Source organism: Rhinichthys klamathensis, unplaced genomic scaffold (assembly GCF_029890125.1).
Source record: "Rhinichthys klamathensis goyatoka isolate OS25496 unplaced genomic scaffold, OSU_Roscu_1.1 h1tg000217l_1, whole genome shotgun sequence".
NCBI lineage: Eukaryota > Metazoa > Chordata > Actinopteri > Cypriniformes > Leuciscidae > Rhinichthys > Rhinichthys klamathensis.
In genome coordinates, this window is record NW_026606742.1 from 352,485 (window position 1) to 370,141 (window position 17,657).

Genomic DNA, 17,657 nt, shown 5'->3' on the forward strand with positions numbered 1-17,657 from the left:
ACTGTGCATTATGAAATGTAAATCTCTTTCTGTCTGAGCCTTGTGCAATCTTGTGTAATTGACTTAACCCAGTATGGAGAGGTAGCCACCTCCTTCAACACGGCCTCATTACTCCTCCACACTCCACCTTGATTACTTGCCCTGTGATTCTTCATCCCTGAACCACAACCACAGGTAAGCATGTTGTTTTCTATTTATTTATATTTAATTTCACACACACATATATAGTGATCTCTCAGAGTACAAAGAGTTGCACACAGTATATATATATCACTACATTAAACACTTGTCAAAGTATCCCAGTCAGTGGCTTACTCCCTGAAACTTCTTATATCCTCCTGAGTTAATTTTATTACAGTAATTTTTTATTTATGAGCTCTGTGCACAATAAATAAAGCTATGGAAGAATCTTATATCAGGCTAAATCTGTAAAATAGTTTAGGCAAAAATGCATAGACTAAACTGTTTTTTTGTTTACTGCAGTTCATTAGGACACTTTCATATTTAATGCCTTGTAAGGCATAGCCACTGACTAAAAAATGTTGTTAATAGTTCACAAATGCACAAAAAAAGTCTACCATAATTTGTATAAGTTACAATTTGTAAAGTTCTGCAAGCAAAAATAACCGTAGATGCCACATTCGACCGCTCCAGACACGTTGGCACATCCGCCATATTGGAAAGGTCAACGTTTCGCAGTGTTGGGAAGGTTACTATGGAAATGTAATAGGTTACAGATTACAACTTACCCTATTTAAAAATGTAATAAGTAGAGTAACTATTCTAATTACTTTATTAAAGTAATGTAACTGATTACTTTTGATTACTTTTCTAAATTTCTAACAAATGTTTTCAACTGTTAATCATTTTCATATACATTTAACCCAGGCAGGGTTCAAATTCGAACATTTGTGCAAATTTAAAAAAATAGCGCTGCAATTTCAAACAAGAGAACCAAAAGCATCAGAATAGCATAGCTTTACTAAACGATTGATTACAGTTACATTTATTTTACGCTGTTTACATTTATTATACGTAACGCTGTGACATATGTAACTAGTTACTCCCCAACACTGGCATTTTGTCACTCACACTAAGAATCAATGATGCCACAACATTGCACAGCTTCTGGTTGTGAATCCGCCAAGATTTAAATTCCAGAAGAAATGGGATAAATTTTTCACAGATGATAATCCGCCAGCAGCCATATCAGTAGCCAAACACTGGTTGGCCACTGAAACTAAGCAGGGTTGAGCCTGATCAGTACCTGGATGGGAGACCTGGGAAAACCAGGTTGCTGCTGGAAGAGGTGTTAGTTAGGCCAGCAGGGGGCGCTCATCCTGTGGTCTGTGTGGGTCCTAACCCCCCAGTAAAGTGACGGGGACACTATACTGTCAAAGAGCACCATCCTTTGGATGAGACGTTAAACCGAGGTCCTGACTCTCTGTGGTCACAAAAAATCCCAGGATGTCTTTCGAGAGAGTAGGGGTGTAACCCCGGCATCCTGGCCAAATTTGCCCAGTGGCCTCTGTCCATCATGGCCGCCTAATCATCCCCATATATATATATATACACTCACCGGCCACTTTATTAGGTACCCCATGCTAGTAACGGGTTGGACCCCCTTTTGCCTTCAGAACTGCCTCAATTCTTCGTGGCATAGATTCAACAAGGTGCTGGAAGCATTCCTCAGGGAGTTTGGTCCATATTGACATGATGGCATCACACAGTTGCCGCAGATTTGTCGGCTGCACATCCATGATGCGAATCTCCCGTTCCACCACATCCCAAAGATGCTCTATTGGGTTGAGATCTGGTGACTGTGGAGGCCATTTTAGTACAGTGAACTCATTGTCATGTTCAAGAAACCAATTTGAAATGATTAGAGCTTTGTGACATGGTGGAAGTAGCCATCAGAGGATGGGTACATGGTGGCCATAAAGGGATGGACATGGTCAGAAACAATGCTCAGGTAGGCCGTGGCATTTAAACGATGCCCAATTGGCACTAAGGGGCCTAAAGTGTGCCAGGAAAACATCCCCCACACCATTACACCACCACCACCAGCCTGCACAGTGGTAACAAGGCATGATGGTTCCATGTTCTCATTCTGTTTACGCCAAATTCTGACTCTAACATCTGAATGTCTCAACAGAAATCGAGACTCATCAGACCAGGCAACATTTTTCCAGTCTTCAACTGTTCAATTTTGGTGAGCTCTTGCAAATTGTAGCCTCTTTTTCCTATTTGTAGTGGAGATGAGTGGTACCCGGTGGAGTCTTCTGCTGTTGTAGCCCATCCGCCTCAAGGTTGTGCGTGTTGTGGCTTCACAAATGCTTTGCTGCATACCTCGGTTGTAACGAGTGGTTATTTCAGTCACTGTTGCCCTTCTATCAGCTCGAACCAGTCTGGCCATTCTCCTCTGACCTCTGGCATCAACAAGGCATTTCCGCCCACAGAACTGCCGCTCACTGGATGTTTTTTCTTTTTCGGACCATTCTCTGTAAACCCTAGAGATGGTTGTGCGTGAAAATCCCAGTAGATTAGCAGTTTCTGAAATACTCAGACCAGCCCTTCTGGCACCAACAATCATGCCACGTTCAAAGTCACTCAAATCAACTTTCTTCCCCATACTGATGCTCGGTTTGAACTGCAGGAGATTGTCTTGACCATGTCTACATGCCTAAATGCACTGAGTTGCCGCCATGTGATTGGCTGCTTAGAAATTAAGTGTTAACGAGCAGTTGGACAGGTGTACCTAATAAAGTGGCCGGTGAGTGTATATATATATATATATATATATATATATATATACTCATTGGCTTCATAACTCTGTCTCCTCTCCACCAGTAAGCTGGTGTGTGGATGATGCACATTGGTGGTGGTTGAGGAGATTCTCCCTTCTATGTAAAGCGCTTTGAGTGCCGAGAAAAGCGCTATATAAATGTAATGAATTATTATTATTATTATGTGTTTGTTTGTGTTTTTATATGTACAGTATTTACTCAATATTACAGGTTTTTATACTGTGGAAACCTTTTAATGTCGTGTTAGCTGACGCCGCCTTCTTGTATTGTGTTAGTTTAGCAAAAACGTAGTATGGCGGCCCATAGAAACAGCCACTAATAAGGCTTCTACATCTTAAAGACATTTTCTAAATGTTTATTTAACACCTGACAGGAAGTGTCTAGAGACATATTATATGTCATATTATATAGCCAGCAGCCATATCACCCTGTAGCCCAAGACTGGTTGCCCACTGAAGCTAAGCAGGGCTGAGCCTGGTTGGTACCTGGATGGGAGACCTCCTGAGAAATCCAGGTTGCTGCTGGAAGAGGTGTTAGTGAGGCCAGCAGGGGGCGCTCACCCTGTGGTCTGTGTCCTAACGCCCCAGTATAGTGATGGGGACACTATACTGTCAAAAGAGCACCGTCCTTCGGATGAGACGTTAAAACCGAGGTCCTGACTCGCTGTGGTCATTAAAAATCCCAGGATGTTCTTCGAAAAAAGAGTAGGGGTGTAACCCCGGCATCCTGGCCAAATTTGCCGATTGGTCTCTGTCCATCATGGCCTCCTAATCATCCCCATATATTGATTGGCTTCATAACTCTGTCTCCTCTCCAGCAGTAAGCTGGTGTGTGGTGGGCGTTCAGGCGCAATTTGGCTGCCGTCGCATCATCCCGGTAGATGCTGCACATTGGTGGCGGTTGAGGAGATTCCCCCTTCAATGTAAAGCGCTTTGAATTCACAGAAAAGTGCTATATAAATGTAACGAATTATTATTATTATTTTTATATTGCAGATGAGCAAACACTCTAAAACTACATCTTGCAGATGTAAATGTAGACATCAAATAGACGTGTCCGTGATGTACGTGTGCTATCAGGGGTGAGGATTTGGGGAGAGAAACAAGATTCTTAGTGCATTCCAGTGAATTATTCATGGGATATATTGTAAATTAAAATGGGAGAGCAGACGAATGCAGTGGAATAAAAAGGGAAAAAGAGAAAATAACCAAGAGGAAAAGAATACAGCGACTGAAAAGAGCTCTTGTGATAGATATGCTTGTAATACCACCATGTCACATTAAAATACCAAGAAATGTTATTCTCCTGGTTTCTAAAAATAGAACATGAAGGAAATTTTACAGCTCACAGATATTGAAAATGGAGGGATTGTCTATGGACTATCAATGGTTAAATCTTAAATCGCACACTATGGCCCTGTCCCAAATGGTACCCTAAACACTTAAGAATACGCACTTTCGTGACGTAACACTGCTTTGACTGTTGTAGAAGTCATCTGCGGAGCTCGCTTCACTGTGTGGGCTTGGCAAAAGTGCGCAACGAGGGCAATCGACCGCAAAGGGGACACTCAAGAGCACCCTTCTGAAACATAAAGTGACATATGGGACACCCTACGGTCTCATGGACTTAAAGGACAACTCCGGCGCAAAATGAACCTCGCGTGTAATAACACATTGGTACAGACTAAATCGTTCCCTGAGATTTGTTTTCATGATAATCGAATATAAAGAGTTTTATCTCTAAAAACAGTTTAGCTTATAACGCTAGTATATTGGGCATCGAGTAAGCAAAAAGAGATCGCTAGTTAATACCATTAACAAGGCTCAAATTAGCCCCACACTAACACGGCAGCATAATGAGTGTCCTTACATGCAAACCGAAGCATTGATAACTTTGTAAGTGTATAGACAGTTTAATGAGAAGATACTTTACACAGACAGTACAGTTAGCGCATACAGACAGCAGCCATCTTGGAAAACAGTCTCGATCAATAGAACCACGAAGGTGAGCGAACAGTACGTGTAGGTATTGAAGATAAGATAAATTATATTTATTTTTTTATTTTCTCTGTTGCGTTCAGTGCTTCTCTTATGCGCTCAGTGCTTTCTTCCGGAAACAACGGACCATATGAGATTCCAAGTCACAGTTCAGCTCACGTATCACCGTGTTCGTGGTTTGACTAATCGAGACTGTTTTCCAAGATGGCTGCTGTCTGTATGCGCTAACTGTACTGTCTGTGTAAAGTATCTTCTTATTAAACTGTCTATACACTTACAAAGTTCTCAATGCTTCGGTTTGCATGTAAGGACACTCATTATGCTGCCGTGTTAGTGTGGGGCTAATTTGAGCCTTGTTAATGGTATTAACTAGCGATCTCTTTTTGCTTACTCGATGCCCAATACACTAGCGTTATAAGCTAAACTGTTTTTAGAGATAAAACTCTTTACATTCGATTATCATGAAAACAAATCTCAGGGAACGATTTAGTCTGTACCAATGTGTTATTACACCCGAGGTTCATTTTGCACCGGAGTTGTCCTTTAACAGACACACTTACACGGCAGCCATTGTAAGACCGAAAGTGCATAAGTGTGCCATTTGGGACAGGGCCTATATATGCCATATTTTTTAGGAAGATGTTGTATTTTTGAATGATGTATTATGGCATTATGACAAATTTCAAAAAATGTTGGTGTGAAATATGACCCACACTTGACACTTCACACTTGCTAAATTACAGTTTTGACCGGATACCCTGAGTGACTAACATCCCATCTGATCCTTAGGACACAATTACAAGCCTTTGTTAGTGCATCAATTTCCTCTGTATTACTCAAAGAGAAGCCATGGGAAACGCACAGAGTGGAGGGATTCCCAGAGAGATCCTGGATGACCTCAAGCTGACCACCAGGTTCTCTGAAGCTGAGATCACCCAGTGGTACGATAACTTCCAGAAGCAGTGTCCTTCAGCTCGCATCACACCAAAACAGTTTGAGGAGATCTACGGTAAATTCTTCCCCGAAAGTGATGCCAAGGCCTATGCCCAACACGTTTTTCGGTCCTTTGATGCCAATGATGATGGAACATTAGACTTTCAGGAGTACGTTGTTGCTCTTCACATGACCTCTTCAGGCAAGTCCACCTCGAAGCTGGAGTGGGCTTTCTCACTGTTTGATGTGGACAAGAATGGTTACGTCACAAAATCTGAAGTGATTGAACTCAGCCAGGTAAGAAATTGAACAGATTTCACATAAAATGTACTGCTGAAAGAGCTGTGTTCTCCATCCTACTGGACAAACCACCATTCCACAGATTGAGTTCCCAAGATCATATAGCATGTACTATGAAAAATATTATGCTTTTCAATTTTCCTGATATTCTTTTTAGCTTTAAGTGTGTCCATTCTGTCCCACTATAGCATCACCCAAACAAATGTTTTCAAACAGGTTTCCCCCTGAACACTCCCTCCATCTGCCATTGGTCAGACAAACAGATAATCTTCACAGAACGCCCCCAGACGCATTGGTTTAGTGTTAACGCATTGGGCTGGTAATAAGAATAAATAATTTGTATTTATTTCTCTATTAGCCATGCAGTTGGTGGGTAAAAGTACCGGCAGAACAGAAACTTACGGAACAACTGCGGTTATGAAATACAGCAAAATAAATGCCATCTATTAATTAAATGAAGAGTGATGGCATTTTATGTAGATACAATTAATGGGCCAATTAAAAATGCCAACACCCTTTGTGAATACATAAAGATAAAACATTATGAACGTAAAATCAGTAAAGGTTAATTAAAAATGTACGTTGCTCTGTGAAATTTTATGGGCGAAATGCAGCCATTACCTTTAAAGTCGGGGCTGATTCGGATTGGCTATCAATGTTTTTTATAGTTCATCATCATGGTTAATCTGTGTCGTGGTTATAAATTGTGTTGTGGACTTTCCTAGTCTCAGAGAATTAGTATTTACATTTACTCTCTCAGACAGTAAAGGTGCAATCACAATTACCATTGCTCTGTCAAAGTTTGCGGGCGAAATAAGGCCATTTCTGAATTCATGTGATCGGGAGTTTCGATTGGTCGAAAAAAAATCCTAACACAGATTTAACTCGTGTTCCAGTTGGTCAAACAAATTGTCCACGTTTACCAACAGAAAGTTGCTTGATTTGAAAGTGACTTCTCTGTGATTCATATATTGCTACACTATTGACAATGAACAATTTACCTTTTTTGCCTGCAAAATTTCCCCAGTGTGACTGGTGGAGCTGGTAAGTTTGCCTGGTGAGGCGAAACCACACCTAAGTCATAAGGGATCACGGCTGAATTAATGCGTCTCAGAGTCAGGTCGTTTTGACAGTGACTTTTAAACCATAAAGAGCATTTAACATCAAAGCTGACCTAAGATCAGTGATTAAAAGTATGGAGTGACATCACCCTTAAGCCCGAGCTCTATAAGAACTCATTGCGAAGGGAGGCAGAAGGATTCGGTGGTGGGTACTGTGTGAGAGATAAGCGCCTCAATGTGCAATCAGGATTTAAGACCATGGGCACAGGGGGATTCAATGACATGCCAACTCTTAAGCCTTCTTCTCAGAAATGGCCGATCAATTTCCCAGGGAGTATAGTGTAGGGTGTTGGACAGAGATGTTGCTGATGAATCGTCAGAATAAATGATATCCCTTATTTGTGAGAGACAGTCAACTCTCATTCAAAAATAAACAGTGTAATATTACATCAAAGCAGGACTTCTGTTGTGAATAACACGCGTTATTGGGTTGTGGTTGTTACGTGAGTACTCATGGTGACAATAGAGTTTCCTTCAAATGCCTGTGCCATTAAACTGCAATGTAAACCCGAATAAGTTGGCAAAACTCAAAACAATTGAGGTAATTGAAGGTATTTGAAGTAAGCAGAACTGGCAGATTCTTTATTTTGAACACATACATTTTAATTGATCTTAACTTGAATATATGAGTAAGCTAATTCATACATTTTGCTTAAAATTACCATGTTCTCTCAACTTAAATATTTTAGTAGGCCTACTGGAAACTTGGCTATTTAAGTAAATACTAAGTTTCAACTTGGTAACACAATGCTTTAATAGCATTAGCATAGTATATTAAATTAATTAGCATAGCAAACCATTAAACTCTAGCCTACTAAATCTCCCACTTAACATTAATCTTGCACACAAATCATTATATAACACTCAGCATTTACTCTCCCTTTCGAGTGTCATGGCAAAGCATGCTGGAAAATAGAAATTCCAGCCCAGTTTCAGTTAAATTTATGTTTGTCTAAATTAAAAGAAACAAGTTAATACAACTAAAAACTATGAAACAATTCTGATTACTTAAAATGTGTTTGTGAACTCAAAAGAAAAAGAATGTTCTGAATACTCATAAAAGGTCATTTGATTGAACTAATTAGTTTATTTTAAGATTACCCAACTCAAACCAATTCATTATTTTGAGCATTAGGGTTTACAGTATGTTTAATTCAGATAAACAAAAAAATGCCTAGCAAGATTTTTCAAACTGTAGTAGCTTTGCCATGACAGAACATTGGTCATAAAAGAAGATGCTCTTGTGACAACTCTGAGAATGTGACATATTTGTGTTGTGCTTTGAATCGCGTTAAAACCCTTATTTCGACTGGTTTATTGTGTAAACAGATCACCCTAAAATCTTTTTTTTTTTGTCATTTACTCACATGTCTGCAGTCAACCTGCATGACTTTCTTTCGTGGGACATATAAGGAGAAAGTTCACACTGCATCACATTCAATAGAAATTAATGTCTACACCAATGTAACATGACATCCTGTGTATTGTAAGTGGGCTCTTTTTAAATGCTCGAACTCTCTTAAAGGCATAGTTCACCCAAAAATTTAAATTCTGTCAGCATTTACTCACCCTCAAGTTGTTCCTAATCTCCAGTTGACGTAGCCAATGACTATTATGGAAGTCAATGGCTACCGTCAACTGTCTGGTTACAAACATTTTCTAAATATCTTATTTTGTGTTCAACAGAAGTAAGCAACTCATACAGGTTTGGAACAACTTGAGGAGAAGTAAAATACTTTTTGGGGTGAACTATCCCTTTAAGTTGGATGGATTCTGATTGGTTGCTAATGTTTTTATCATTCACCATTAGAAAAAATCTTTCTGAAAGTGATTCCAATGCTCTGTGTCCTTATCATTATAGTTGTGATGTGTTGTTGACTTTGCTATATCCTTAAATAATTAGAACGATTATTTAAACTTTATATATTGTTCTAGGTGTGAGGCCTTACACACAATATTCCAAGTCTTCTGAAGTCATGCAATAGTTTGGTGTGGACAGACCAAAATTGAAATAGTTATTTGCTGAAAAGTTTCATATTTCCTTTTTTAGCATAACTCATATTCTGGATATTGACCTTTTTTTACGGTTTGAAAAAGTTGCAGACTGATTCATTTAATTGAAAGTCTGCTAATTTTGGTTTTTCATTTATAATACCTTTTCACGCTGTTCAGAGTCATGCAGATTTATATTTTGGGTTAGAAGAGCACTCCAAAATCTTTATCTTGCCAAAGCTCTTAAGTAAGATTGGCACAGCTGGCACTATTTCATCTATTTGTATTGACCTATTGTTAGGTAACTTCAGTTATATTAGGGTGAATCAAATCAACATGCAAACAAATCACCAAACAAGCAAGTTAAGCTCTAAAGAAGGAGTAAGACATATATAGCACTCAGGCCAAACAGATAGAGAGCTGAGGGAATGTGAGGAGAAATAAATTTAGCACATGGCCTAAACAAAATCCATGAGCTAAGCATGGATTACAGAACAAAATAACAGATTTAGAAATACGCCTTTGTGCGTCATAAGATGTTATCCAAAGAATAGGCCCATGTAATGGCCAACAACAAAAAAAAAAAAAAAAAAAAAAGACCTCTGAAGACTAAACAGAAATAGTCATAGTAATTATTTATGAAAGGAATACTATTACTATTTTACAATTGCTATTTTAGTGACCCTGACTATATTGCATAACGTGGAATAGTGTTTTATGGGTCTTGACATTTTGCATGTTAATAAACTAAAAAACTTTATTCTAATTCAGGATTCTGTTATTTAATTCTAGCCAGTAACTTGATCCAGCTCTCTCTGATTTCCCATCAGGCCCTTTTCAAACTCATACCCAAAGAGAAGCAGGCAAATCTTCCCAGTGATGAAAGCACGCCAGAGAAGAGAGCAGAGAAACTCTGGTCCATCTTTGACAAAAAGGACAATGGTAAGAAAACTAAAGATGGCCTGTTCTTAGTTGTTATTCATGGAAGCTTGTTCATAAATAAAAAGGTAATTGTGACTTTTCATTTCATTCAATTCTTTTTTATTTTATCCCCTGGTTTCACAAACAAGGCTTAAGCCTTGACTACAATGCATGTTTGAGCTGTTTTAACCGAACGCAACTTGCACTGGTATAACTAAAAATAGGTCAGTGCCATTGTTTTGATCTCAAGATGCACACCAGTTGTGCTTTTTTCTAAGGCACATTTATAAAAGCTACTTAGATGTCCTTATTAAACTAAGGCCTAATCCTGGCTTAATCTAAGCCCTGTCTTTGAAACCAGGCACACGTCACAATTTGGACTTTATAACTAACAATTGCGAGTTTATATCTTACAATTCTGAGAAAAAAAAAAGTCAGAATTGCCAGACATTAACTCACAATTGCGAGAAAAAAGTCTGAGCTGTGAGATAGAAACTCTGAATTGCGAGGAAAAAAAGTCAGGATAACGAGCTTATTTTGTCACAATTCGTCAATTTGTCACATCAGAGTTCATATCTCACAATTCTTTTTTTCTCAGAATTGTGAGACATAAACTTAGTTAAACACTGCAATAAGTTGACGACAAATGTTTTCACATTGCTTTAACTCACCAAAATAAGTAAAGTAATAGCAATTTCAACTTATACAAGATTCAACCAATTTTTTAAAGGCAGTTTAATGTAATTTAAGTTTGAAATGACTTAAACATCCAAGTTGATTGTACTTAAAAATTGAAGGCAGCAACTTTTTTTTTTACAGTAAAGTCAGAATTGCGAGATATAGTTCGAATAAAATATTCGAATGTAATTCTGAGAAAAAAGTCTGAATTGTGAGATATAAATGCACATCTGTGAGAGAAAAAACTGAGATAAAAAGTCACAATTTTCTATTTTTTTTTTTTTATATATGTTTCATGGCGGAAACAAGCTTCCATAGATATTACCATACAGACAAGTTTTACATAGCAAATTCTCTCTCACACACGCAGAGCGAATCGCAGAGGGGGAGTTCATCCAAGCCGTCCAAGATAGCGAGATTGCACTACGGCTCATTCAGTATGACCATAAATGATCCAACATAATCATCACGCAAACGGCAGTTTTCTCATGCTTGACTTCATGTGCATTTGTTGTACATTAAATGTGCTCATTAAAGATTCACCATCCTTAATTTGGGTCACCATTGTGTTCTGCTAGTTTTTTCTATTAAGCAATTGATATCTGTTTAAAAATAATAATAGTGCATTCCATTTTGACAGTAATATCTTAATATCTTAGTTAAGGGTATAATGTATTTGATTTCTGTCATGCATTTGATGAATTAGTGGCTAGTAGGTATGCCGCTTTGTTTAATCACATACCTTATATAGTAATTCTAATCGAATTTTTTAGATTGTATTTGGAGGTTCATATTCAGAATTTGTTTAGTGTCCAGTGGGGTATCAAAATGTGTTGGGATTGAAACCGACGTGAAATGATTGAGGTTGTTTAATTATTCTCTCACATTAAGATATGGTGTCATTGCTTTTTATTTCATCCAAACAAGATTTACATGGTTTATTTTTGCACTATATCACTGTAATATTAGTATTGCATTACAGTGGTGTAAAGACGACATATCACAAGTATTCTCTTTTTTAAGACAGCTAACATTTTTTATTTGAATTTTGATTTGAATATTCAGATGTCCGCTTTACCATAATATGCATGCTGTAACCTAACCATTGAGACAACATTCTCTTAAGAAAAGCATTTCTCCTCTCTTGTCCTCTGTGATTTTGATTTTCTTTTCGTAGCATTTCTCATTCTCTCCATCTCTCACTTGATCTCTGTCTCTTACTGGGGAGATTATTCACATAATCTTCTGTCCAGCTTTTTAAAGCATCTGTCTAAAGCTGCTGGGATTCCTCTGTTTGTTGTAATCTGTCCATCACTCCATCTTGTTGTATATTCAGATTATGTGATATTGTGCTTGGTGAAAAAAACCTAAATAAAATGAAGTGGAGAATGGTTGTACAGATTGACATATATTATAGAGAGCCAGATGTAATCCGAATGAGCCTCCCAGACATAATTGAAAGAACAAATGTTCTTAGAATTCCTGAAGCAAAAACTCTCGATCTGAATCATTGAGTGAACAAACTCTTGAAGAAAGATTTTTGGAGCGAAGAGGACAAGAGGACATTTAACACGGGGTCCCACTCTTGCGTGCAATGACATTTAATGCTTAAATTACAGTCCAAAATGACTCAATGCATCAGAATAAATTGCAAACTTCCTTCACGTGTGTTTATTCGGAATATGCTGATTACGTGAACACGGGAATATTTCAATAGCTGCAATACATGTAAACGTCTTTTTCAGGCTTACCAAGGCATACCAAAGTATGGATCTTAATTGGAAAATGATATGCATGTAAACTTGGTCACTGATGCTGCCAATGACGAAGGACTTCCTGCAGTTTGGTTGGGCGTTCTTCTGTGCGAATGTCCCTTATGTCAGAGCCAGACCTTATTATCACGTCTCCTCAGCACATTTCATCATTCCCTTCCCTCTCCAACTCATCTTCCATCTCATCCATTTCTCTCTGGCAGTCCTCGCATCCCTCTCTCCCGCACCCCCTCACTAGTACCAGTCCGTGAGGACTTTTCGCCCCCACCATACCCCCACCAGACCCTTCCTCCCTGGGGGTCCACACAGTGTCGATAAACGCACCCTTCTGGCTTTGCTGAATCAGTTGGCTGACCGAGTAGAGGCTCCCGCCACCGGTCGTGATGACCTCATCATAGGGCGGCGCGTGGCTGGCGGCATGGGCCTCCTCCAGACGGATCCGGGCACGGTGCTTCATCTCGATCAGAGTCTTGGTGTAAGAGTTCAGGGTGAATACGGCCGCTGCCATGCAACAGCTGAAGGAGATCCACGCCATGCTGTGGAGGAGCACCAACGGAGACTTAAGTGTGAAATTAGGAGTCAAAAATTGTTTTTTTTAAAATGATGATTTGCAACTTAAAGTTCAAAAGTTTGGTAAGATTTTATTTAATATTTTTTAAGGACGTCTCCTATGCTCTCCTTGGTTGCATTTATTTGATAAAAAATACAGTAAAAGCTGTACTATTGTGAAACACTATTACAATTTAAAATAATTGTGTTCTCTTTTAATATATTTTAAAATGTAATTTATTTCTTGGATGGAAAAGCTGAATTTTCAGCATTATTACTCCAGTCTTTACTGTCATATGACCCTTCAGAAATATTCGAATACTGATTTGGTGCTCATGTAACATTTCTTATTATTATCAATGTTGAAAACAGTTGTGTTGCTTAAATTTAAGGAAACTGTGATGCAATTTTTAACTAGGATTTTTTAATTAATGGAAAGTTAAACAGTAGCAGGGAACAGCATTTATTTGAAATATAATTTTTTTGTAACAATCTATATTATTTATATACACACACATACATACATTGATACTGTATATACACTGTAGTGTACACACACACACACACACACACACACGTATCTGTGTGTGTGATATATATATATTAAAGTTATGAAAAAAACATATATATATTATTAATTAATACAACAACATACATATAATTTAACTTTTATAAAACTTTCAGTTTATCTCCCGGTTTAAATAATATAATGAGTCCCGGATTTTCAATGTCATCTCAGACTTTTGGAGCCCACTGTATACAGGTAAAAAAAAGAAAAGCACAGAAATAAAGGGGAGGAAATAAAAGTATGGACAAGAGAAAGATGGAGACTTACGCAAACGACCAGCCGTAGTCCCAGGTCTGTGGTCTCCAGTCTTTGGGCCCGATGCTGACAGTCATCTGGAATACTGTTGTATACATCATATGTGCCACCATTCCCATCAGACCTAAAATGTAGAAAAGATATAGTTCTCCCTGTTTGTCTCTGTTGCATACTGATTAAGAAGCATGTTTTTCACCAAAGCTCTCAGAAACTCACCAGACAGCACAGTACACATGGCAGCAAAAGCATTGATCTTGAGCGCATACATTTCCTTATTCAGACACAGGAGCAGCAGTTCCACCCACATCAGAAGGAAGCCCATCGCCAGGAGGCTGATGTATGCAAACTCGGATATGACTGAGAGCCACAGAACTCCTACAGCATATGAAACAGAAATGAGCTATTTCATGAACAGTTTTTCTACATGTACAGCTCATAAATATCTCACCTTGTGTTTCTCCAGGGGTCAGTTCAATAAAGCTCCGACATTTCTCACCTGTGAAGAATAAGCACAGTCTTTGCCAACTGTTTCTTGGGGAATCAATCTATCTATCTATCTATCTATCTATCTATCTATCTATCTATCTATCTATCTATCTGTCTGTCTGTCTGTCTGTCTGTCTGTCCGTCCGTCCGTCCGTCCGTCCGTCCGTCCGTCCGTCCGTCCTTCCTTCCATCCATCCATCCATCCATCCATCCATCCATCCATCCATCCATCCATCCATCCATCCATCTATCTATCTCTGGATAGATAGATAGATAGATCTATCTATCTTATAGATAGATAGATAGATCTATCTATCTATCTATCTATCTATCTATCTATCTATCTATCTATCTATCTATCTGTCCATCCGTCCGTCTGTCCGTCCATCCATCCATCCATCCATCCATCCATCCATCCATCCATCCATCCATCCATCCATCCATCCATCCATCCATCCATCCATCCATCCATCTATCTATCTATCTATCTATCTATCTATCTATCTATCTATCTATCTATCTATCTATCTATCTATCTATCTATCTATCTATCTATCTATCTATCTATCCGTCCATCCATCTATCCATCTATTTATTAATCTGTCCTTCCATCTATCTATCTATCTATCTATCTATCTATCTATCTATCTATCTATCTATCTATCTATCTATCTATCTATCTATCTATCTATCTATCTATCTATCTATCTATCTATCTATCTATCTATCTATCTGTCCTTCTATCTATCTATCTATCTATCTATCTATCTATCTATCTATCTATCTATCTATCTATCTATCTATCTATCTATCTATCTATCTATCTATCTATCCATCCATTCATCTGTCCATCTGTCCATCCATCCATCCATCCATCCATCCATCCATCCATCCATCCATCCATCCATCCATCCATCCATCCATCCATCCATCCATCCATCCATCTATCTATCTATCTATCTATCTATCTATCTATCTATCTATCTATCTATCTATCTATCTATCTATCTATCTATCTATCGCATTTAAAACAGTGATGCGTAATATGTAACTTTAGAAACTTGTAGCTGTGTCCTCTGAGTTGTGTAAGACTGACTTGTTGAAGCAGATGTTGAGAACTGGGGTGACCCCATGTCAGATAAATGAGAGGAAAGAAATGGCACAAATGGAAACAGATTTTCAAAGGGACTGAATCAGGACATTAGTATCAAGAACAGCTTCGACAGATGGCCACATGACAGTTGTTTTATGTGTTAATTGTGTGTTTTACTCATTTTCTTTGGACTCGAATGCACTCCATTAATTGGAACTTTATATGAAGAACATTACAAGACTCAATCCAGCCAAAAAGAGGCAAAGTAAGTCTGGCAGTAAAAGTGAATTTTGATGTTTTGTTGCTTTATAATTTTTTCTTTTAAAATGTACATGCATCAGAATGCATAAACGCTCACAAGCACCTTCATTGTGTTTCTCACAGGACAACCAGAAGCCAGTGTGAAAGTAGCGCAACATGTATTTGTCTTCTCCCGTCTCCCAGATGTAGTGGACTGCATTTGCCAGATTTTTGGCTCTCATTCGGTCCAGTTCCTCCTTCTGCTTTGGGGACATTGTCACATTGGAATCTGGTTTCTTAGGGTCTGCTGTTGGGACCTCTGAGGAAAGAGAGATAATTTAACTACATGAAAAAACAACAGAATAAAAAGAGACTGAAGCACATGAAAAAGCAATGGAATTAAAAATAGAGCTTCAAATCTATTCTGTTCGATTATACACACATACCATCAATTTTGCTATTGACTAGAATGTTGACAATGTTGTCCAGGATCCTTCTTGCATGTAAATAATTCAGTGTTCACCTAATCTGAATGAAAACCTTCGTTTTGAATCACATAAGATTTAGATGTAGTGATAATCTCCCTCAGTGTAAGTGGGGTTAAAATGATCTATTAGATTTGTAGAGGTTGTTTGACAAAAGATTACACCACAGCAAGTACTGACCTGTAAATCTCTGATCTTTACAGTTTGAAAGTGCAAGAGGTTATTTCAGGAGATTATTCAGGACAAAATCTGTTTATAGTATGTAAACATAAGAGACTGCACTCTTAGTAATGCTATAGTCAAGTGTTTAATGCAATGAGGACTGGCATCTTATTTGCAAACAGTTTTCCGGTATAGACACATCCTTACCAGCTGTGTAAGGCTGGCTGTTGTTCTGTCCGCAGTTCTTCATTTTCACAGGCGACAGACAGAGAGGTTTGACCACTTTATGTGTGCCCTCGCACCAATATGAGGTGCAGAAGGCCAGCACAGAGAGCGCTAGGGCCAGAGAGGTCAGCGAAAGAGACAGCAAGGACCGACTCCTGCGAGACATCTGCTCCAACATGGTGGAATGATACAGATAGTACCTGATACAGCAGACAACGAAGAAAAGACAACATTCAGGCTCTAAGAAAGAAGCTTTGTGTGCGTATCCACCCACAGATGAAATTAGAGTTGAGGAGATGGAAAGAACAGAGTGGTGGAAATGTGGGCAGTGGAGTATGGGAAAGTAAGATTACTAAACTTAGAAGAAATGATTGAAGCGGCAGGCCAATGTCAAAAGTCAGAGAGGAGGAGTTTACATGAGCGAGGGAAACAAATAGAAATTGAAGATGGAGAATTAAAGGTCAGTGGAAGTGAGATGATGAGCAGAGGATTTAAAGAGAGAGAAAGGAAAGGAAATGAGACAGATGTGAGGAAGTGAAAACACTTGCCAACGCCTTTCTTAGGATTCCATATAAAAGAGTCAATTTTTTTCACAGCCGGTGAAATCCAGAAATGTTCCCTCAGTCCACTACCAACAAATATGGCCAATATGTCCTCAAAGCACCCAAAGTCAAAGGAGATGAAGCTGACAATGAAAAATCTTCATGCTGAATGTGTCTCTTGGATATGTTTTTTTTTTTTTTTTTTCAATCAAGAAGGACCTTGTTCTTCTCTTTGTTCTTGCCCATCTCTACCACCTGGCCTCTTTCTTGGAGAGATTACAATTTTCAGAGTATTTCGTACTTATTCCATGTCTTAATCACCATCGTCTATTTCTTTGTAATCCTTCATGATCTTGGTTAATCTAAAAGGTACATCTGTCTGTCCTGGTCCATCCAGAGCCCCCTGAAACACCTATCCACAGACCAGAGAGATTAAGCATTATGTATTATGACGTCTTCAGTATTCTGAAATATTTAGTTCTGTGTAAATATATAGATCTTTTCATGTGAAAAATGTTAAATATCAATTGA

The 17,657-nt window shown here is 38.4% G+C and overlaps 2 protein-coding genes across 2 annotated transcripts; one reads left to right on the plus strand and one right to left on the minus strand.

Annotated features, from left to right (window-relative positions):
- Positions 1 to 62: 62 nt before the first annotated feature.
- rcvrn3 (recoverin 3) lies at positions 63 to 11,309 on the plus strand. Its single transcript, XM_056264145.1, has 4 exons — positions 63 to 174; positions 5,647 to 6,034; positions 9,981 to 10,092; positions 11,120 to 11,309. The coding sequence occupies exons 2-4, from the start codon at positions 5,654 to 5,656 to the stop codon at positions 11,200 to 11,202; spliced, it is 576 nt and encodes a 191-aa protein (XP_056120120.1). The 5' UTR covers positions 63 to 174; positions 5,647 to 5,653; the 3' UTR covers positions 11,203 to 11,309.
- Positions 11,310 to 12,471: 1,162 nt separating this feature from the next.
- Positions 12,472 to 16,862, minus strand: si:ch211-232m10.6 (uncharacterized protein LOC572203 homolog). Its single transcript, XM_056264182.1, has 6 exons — positions 16,567 to 16,862; positions 15,837 to 16,031; positions 14,342 to 14,389; positions 14,110 to 14,268; positions 13,906 to 14,017; positions 12,472 to 13,057 (listed from the first exon to the last, which is right to left on the minus strand). The coding sequence occupies exons 1-6, from the start codon at positions 16,760 to 16,762 to the stop codon at positions 12,658 to 12,660; spliced, it is 1,110 nt and encodes a 369-aa protein (XP_056120157.1). The 5' UTR covers positions 16,763 to 16,862; the 3' UTR covers positions 12,472 to 12,657.
- Between the last annotated feature and the right edge of the window lie 795 nt (positions 16,863 to 17,657).

What these genes read in the sequence shown, in the direction of transcription:
- rcvrn3 (XM_056264145.1), top strand. Translation starts at nt 5,654, where the DNA reads ATGGGAAACGCACAGAGTGGAGGGATTCCCAGAGAGATCCTGGATGAC. An exon ending in AAGTGATTGAACTCAGCCAG is followed by an intron (nt 6,035 to 9,980) that starts GTAAGAAATTGA and finishes ATTTCCCATCAG; the next exon opens with GCCCTTTTCAAACTCATACC. An exon ending in CTTTGACAAAAAGGACAATG is followed by an intron (nt 10,093 to 11,119) that starts GTAAGAAAACTA and finishes TCACACACGCAG; the next exon opens with AGCGAATCGCAGAGGGGGAG.
- si:ch211-232m10.6 (XM_056264182.1), bottom strand. Translation starts at nt 16,762, where the DNA reads ATGTTGGAGCAGATGTCTCGCAGGAGTCGGTCCTTGCTGTCTCTTTCG. An exon ending in GACCCCTGGAGAAACACAAG is followed by an intron (nt 14,269 to 14,341) that starts GTGAGATATTTA and finishes CATATGCTGTAG; the next exon opens with GAGTTCTGTGGCTCTCAGTC. An exon ending in GACTACGGCTGGTCGTTTGC is followed by an intron (nt 13,058 to 13,905) that starts GTAAGTCTCCAT and finishes GCTCCTCCACAG; the next exon opens with CATGGCGTGGATCTCCTTCA.